This window comes from Apis dorsata, unplaced genomic scaffold (assembly GCF_000469605.1).
Source record: "Apis dorsata unplaced genomic scaffold, Apis dorsata 1.3 scaffold_741, whole genome shotgun sequence".
NCBI lineage: Eukaryota > Metazoa > Arthropoda > Insecta > Hymenoptera > Apidae > Apis > Apis dorsata.
The window spans coordinates 228,797-233,621 of record NW_006263902.1 but is presented as its reverse complement, the minus strand read 5'-3'; the positions used below and the strand labels follow the sequence as shown (position 1 = coordinate 233,621).

Here is a 4,825-nt window from a genome sequence, read left to right as displayed (position 1 = left end):
TATATTTAAAAACAAAAAAATACGATATATATATATATATATATATATATAGGGGAGTGACGATAAGATATTTTTTTCAAATAATTTGACTGAAATAATCTTTATTTTATTTTATTTAAAATATTATATAAATTATATATAATGTAGTTAAATGGATATTTTCATATTTTCATTTTAATTATTATTCACTCTTGTACATTAATAAATTTATTAATTTATTATTAAAATGAACATTAATTTAAATAAATAGAATTTATTCTAAATATTTGGATATTTTTTGGCGTTTCTTTGTTCAGATTTAAGATTTAAGAAACGGATCGGTCCAGAATCCACTTGTTTCAGTTTTCACATTGGTAGTGCACGTGGGAACTCCTCGTGATAATAGAAATAGAAAGGTTAATAGATTCACATTCTATCGACCTATTTTATTAACAACCTCTTTTATAACTGCATTTTATAATAAAGTAAGCAATGTCGTGGCTTTTTGGATATCGTAATACACAACCGCAAGACTTCTCACAGTTTGTACAACCACCGGCATCCATTGGAAGTGGAGGTGGAGATGATCGTACACCACCACCGAGAATTTCTCAAATGGAACCCTATCGATTCGATTCGAGTGCTTTGGAAAGAGCAGCAGCAGCTGCCAAAGAACTTGAAAAATCTAGTATGATGAGTTGTTTTTATTAATTTTTCTTATTAAATTGTTGCACTAGATTACGTAAGCAAAAAGCAACTAGGTTAAGAATCTCATGCTCTGTATGATACGATATTTCATAACTCTATAATCATACAATGATGACATTCTTGAATGAAGTTTTACAAGATAATTTTCATAAATGAAAATAATCATGAAATGAAAAGTTATACATTTATTTAAACGAAATAAACATTTATGTAACATTTAACGTACGTTTAATATACGTTTTTTTTATTATAATTATTTATTCAAAAATTTATTTTATTATCCATTATAGAATGATAATAATTTTATTTATTATGGATAGAATTATTATTTAAAGTAGAAAATCATAAACGAATTATTCTTTACATTATATAGAACAAAATTATTATTATTATTATTTTAATTTTATAGTGCATGCTAAAGAAGCATTGGAATTATCTAAAATGCAAGAAACTACTAAACAGATGGAAAGACAAGCAGAAGTAAAAAAGTATGAAGCAAGTATAGAGCAAATGAAAGCAGAACAAAAACGTATTGATGGGGAAGAAAGGAGAAAAGTTTTGCAAGAAGAAACAAAACAACATCAAATGCGAGCGCAGTATCAAGATCAATTGGCAAGAAAACGATATGATGATCAATTAATACAACAACAGAGAATGAATGATGAAAATTTAAGAAGACAGGAAGAATCAGTGGCAAAACAAGAAGCAATGAGAAAAGCTACTATAGAACATGAAATGGATTTAAGACACAAAAATGAAATGAAAAAGTTGGAAGCAGAAATTAAAGCAAAAGCAAAAATAGATAGAGAAAATCAAGATTTGAATTTAGAAAAAATTAGAGTGAAAGCATCTGAAAAACGAGTAACAGTTTTAGAATCTATAAAGTTAGTAAAAATAAGTATTAAGTATATGACAATATAATAAAAATATTAAATGTATAGAATTATATTTATCGAATTTTTTTTCAGAACCGCTGGTTCGGTATTAGGTACTGGTATGACTGCTTTTCTTCAAGATTGGGATAAAATTCTTGCTGCGGCTGGAGGTTTATCTCTATTGGCTTTCGGTGTATATACTGCGAAAGGCACAACCGGTGTAGCTGCGCGATATATAGAATCGCGATTAGGAAAACCATCCCTTGTTCGAGAAACTTCTAGATTTACGGTATTAGATACGTTACGGCATCCTATTCAAGCAGTCAAGAAACTAAAAGATAAGCAGACCGATGCTCTATCTGGTGTTGTTTTAGCACCGAAGCTTGAAGAAAGATTACGCGACATTGCAATAGCTACAAAAAATACAAAACTAAATCGCGGAATGTATAGAAATATATTGATGCATGGACCTCCTGGAACAGGTAAAACAATGTTCGCTAAAAAATTAGCAGAACATTCGGGTATGGATTATGCAATCGTAACTGGTGGTGATTTGGCACCATTGGGTCGAGACGGTGTCACTGCTATTCACAAAGTTTTTGATTGGGCGGCAACATCTAGGAAAGGGCTTCTGCTTTTCATTGATGAGGCAGATGCTTTTTTAAGGAAGCGATCGAGCGAACATATCTCGGAAGATCTAAGAGCGATGTTAAATGCATTTCTCTATAGAACTGGTGAGCAGAGCAACAAATTCATGTTGATTCTCGCATCGAATACTCCGGAACAATTTGATTGGGCAGTAAATGATAGATTAGACGAGATGGTAGAGTTTCGTCTACCAGGTCGAGAAGAACGTGAACGTTTAGTTCGACTTTACTTCGATAAATTTGTTCTTCAACCAGCGATCGAAGGGAATAAGAGATTAAAAATTGCGCAATTTGATTACAGCGCTCTTTGTAGTAAAATAGCAGAAATAACAGATGGAATGTCAGGCAGAGAATTAGCAAAATTAGGTGTTACTTGGCAAGCAACAGCTTATGCTTCCGGAGATGGAATATTAACAGAACAAATGGTTATAGATAAATGCAAGGAAGCTGTTAAACAGCATAAACAAAAGGTCATTATTAATTAAAATAATTATTTTTTTATTTTATTTATTTGTTTTTTTTTTTTAGAATAATGAAAAATTATTTAAAATGTTCTTTTTCTTTTTATAATTCCAGGTTCAGTGGCAGAGTGAACAAGAAAAACAAGAAGCGAAATCGATTTACGTTACCGAAATAGAAATTCCGCCTATAAAGACTAAACCTGTAGTTGAAACACCATCGGAAACAACTTCTGTGGCAACAGCTTAACTAATTAATTAATGCACAAAAAATCGCAAAACATATTTTATTAAAAAAATGAATTAGTTAGAATAAATGACAATGTGAAAGGTGTAAATGATATTGTTACAAGAAGATGGATTTAATGATGAGTTCTCATTTTCTATATAAAATATAAATGTATAAATATTTTAAGATAGAAGTATATTTGTTGTAAATTCTTAGCTTGATTAAATATTATGTATACCTTTATATGTATATATACATATATGTATGTATGTGTTTGGCGCGTGCGTGTATATTATATATTGACAGTATGTATGTTTAAATACTTCGATTATACAGTTTAAAGAAAAAAATCTTATAAATTTAAAAAGTCATAATTAAAATTCAAACACATATTTCAATATTTTCGTTATTCATTTGATTTTCTTTTCTCATTTATTTTTGATAGGTTTCTTAAATTTCATTGAACATTCTTAATTATACTATAAATTAAATTTAATAGTTAAAAATTCTCAGAATTCTAATCACAATTCAACAATTGAATTATTGATGAGTAGTAAAAATAAAATTAATTTAATTGATATCAATTGATAATATAAATTGAATGTAGAATGAATCTATAATCCAATATATTTTCGTGTTACATGATCTAAGAATTATATAGTCCCAGTTATCATTCTTATGTCACATGTGACATTATCGATTCAAAATGAAGTAAGACAACTAAATTAGAAAAAGGATTAAATTCAGACAATTATCTTTGACAAGAATTATAATCGATTTATCAAATTTAAATTTAAATATCTATATTTGTGAAATATTTTCAATTTTTATATGTAAATTTTGATATAAAAAGAATAAATGACATTATTAATATATTGCAATAACGTTTGATTTTAGTTTAGTTTTGTAATTTATAATTTATTAAATTATCATTTTTGTTAGAATTTTTGAATTGTACTTTTTATATTGTTGTAATGTATTGAATTCTTTTTAATTTTACTATTTTTTAGTAATTTAACAGTTTTATGATAAATAATATACAAAATAATGGACATCATTTTTATATTAATATATTTTAAAATTTATAATATATAATAGAGTATAATATAGTGTAATATAGTGTAATATAGTATATGAATATTTTATAGATATTTCATAGATGATAGTTATAGTAGTAGCAAATGTTTTTTCCTTTCCTTCTAAGAAAAAAAAAAGAAATAATCATTTGCATGATTGGAAGGATCTAGATTTGAAACCTTTGTTTGAAAAATGCAATGATCATACAAAACAAATGTAAATGCAATAAAATTATGCAAAAAAATGCAAAAAAATGTCTGCAATAAAATTATTATAATAAAAAAAAAGGAGATGTTGAAATATAAGATTTCAGTTAATATTATATATATAATAAATATTATTAAAATATAAAAAAAAAATCATTAACTTTTAGCAGAAAAAATCATTAATATTAAAAAATGATTTGTCTGAATAATATATTGAATATAATAGAAGCTTTCATTCATTTCAATATTTCATTTATTTATCAAAATGTATATACCAAGTTTGATTTAAATATTAAAAAAAAATATATTTTTGAAAAGAACAAAAAGAGTTCTTTAAAATAATAAACAAAAATAGCTATCATTAAAAAAGATAGAAATATTACAAAATACTTTTTATTATTAATATATGAGAGCATTAGATTAAAAACAAAAAGTAAATATAATTATACGAATATAATGTATAGAATTTTAAAAGAAAAATTATCAATTTTCAAAACATATAATAAACAAAAATATGTTAAAATTATTTAATAAAAAAGGAATAAATTAACTGAAATTTTTAATAAAAATTAACTAAAATTTTTTAATGTAAATAACAACAAAAAAATTTTTAAAAAATAAATTTATAAATTATATATATTATATT

At 25.4% G+C, this 4,825-nt stretch overlaps 1 protein-coding gene across 2 annotated transcripts; it reads left to right on the top strand.

Annotated features, from left to right (window-relative positions):
* The first annotated feature begins 265 nt into the window (after positions 1-265).
* LOC102678784 (ATPase family AAA domain-containing protein 3A homolog) lies at positions 266-3,287 on the top strand. 2 transcript variants are annotated; one of them, XM_006622749.2, is made up of 5 exons: positions 266-395; positions 466-667; positions 1,097-1,571; positions 1,656-2,679; positions 2,786-3,287. In XM_006622749.2, the coding sequence occupies exons 2-5, from the start codon at positions 472-474 to the stop codon at positions 2,915-2,917; spliced, it is 1,827 nt and encodes a 608-aa protein (XP_006622812.1). In that variant the 5' UTR covers positions 266-395; positions 466-471; the 3' UTR covers positions 2,918-3,287. The 2 variants fall into 2 exon arrangements, with proteins under 2 accessions (XP_006622812.1, XP_006622811.1); XM_006622748.2 differs by having other exon boundaries at positions 303-395; positions 461-667.
* The last annotated feature ends 1,538 nt before the right edge of the window (positions 3,288-4,825 follow it).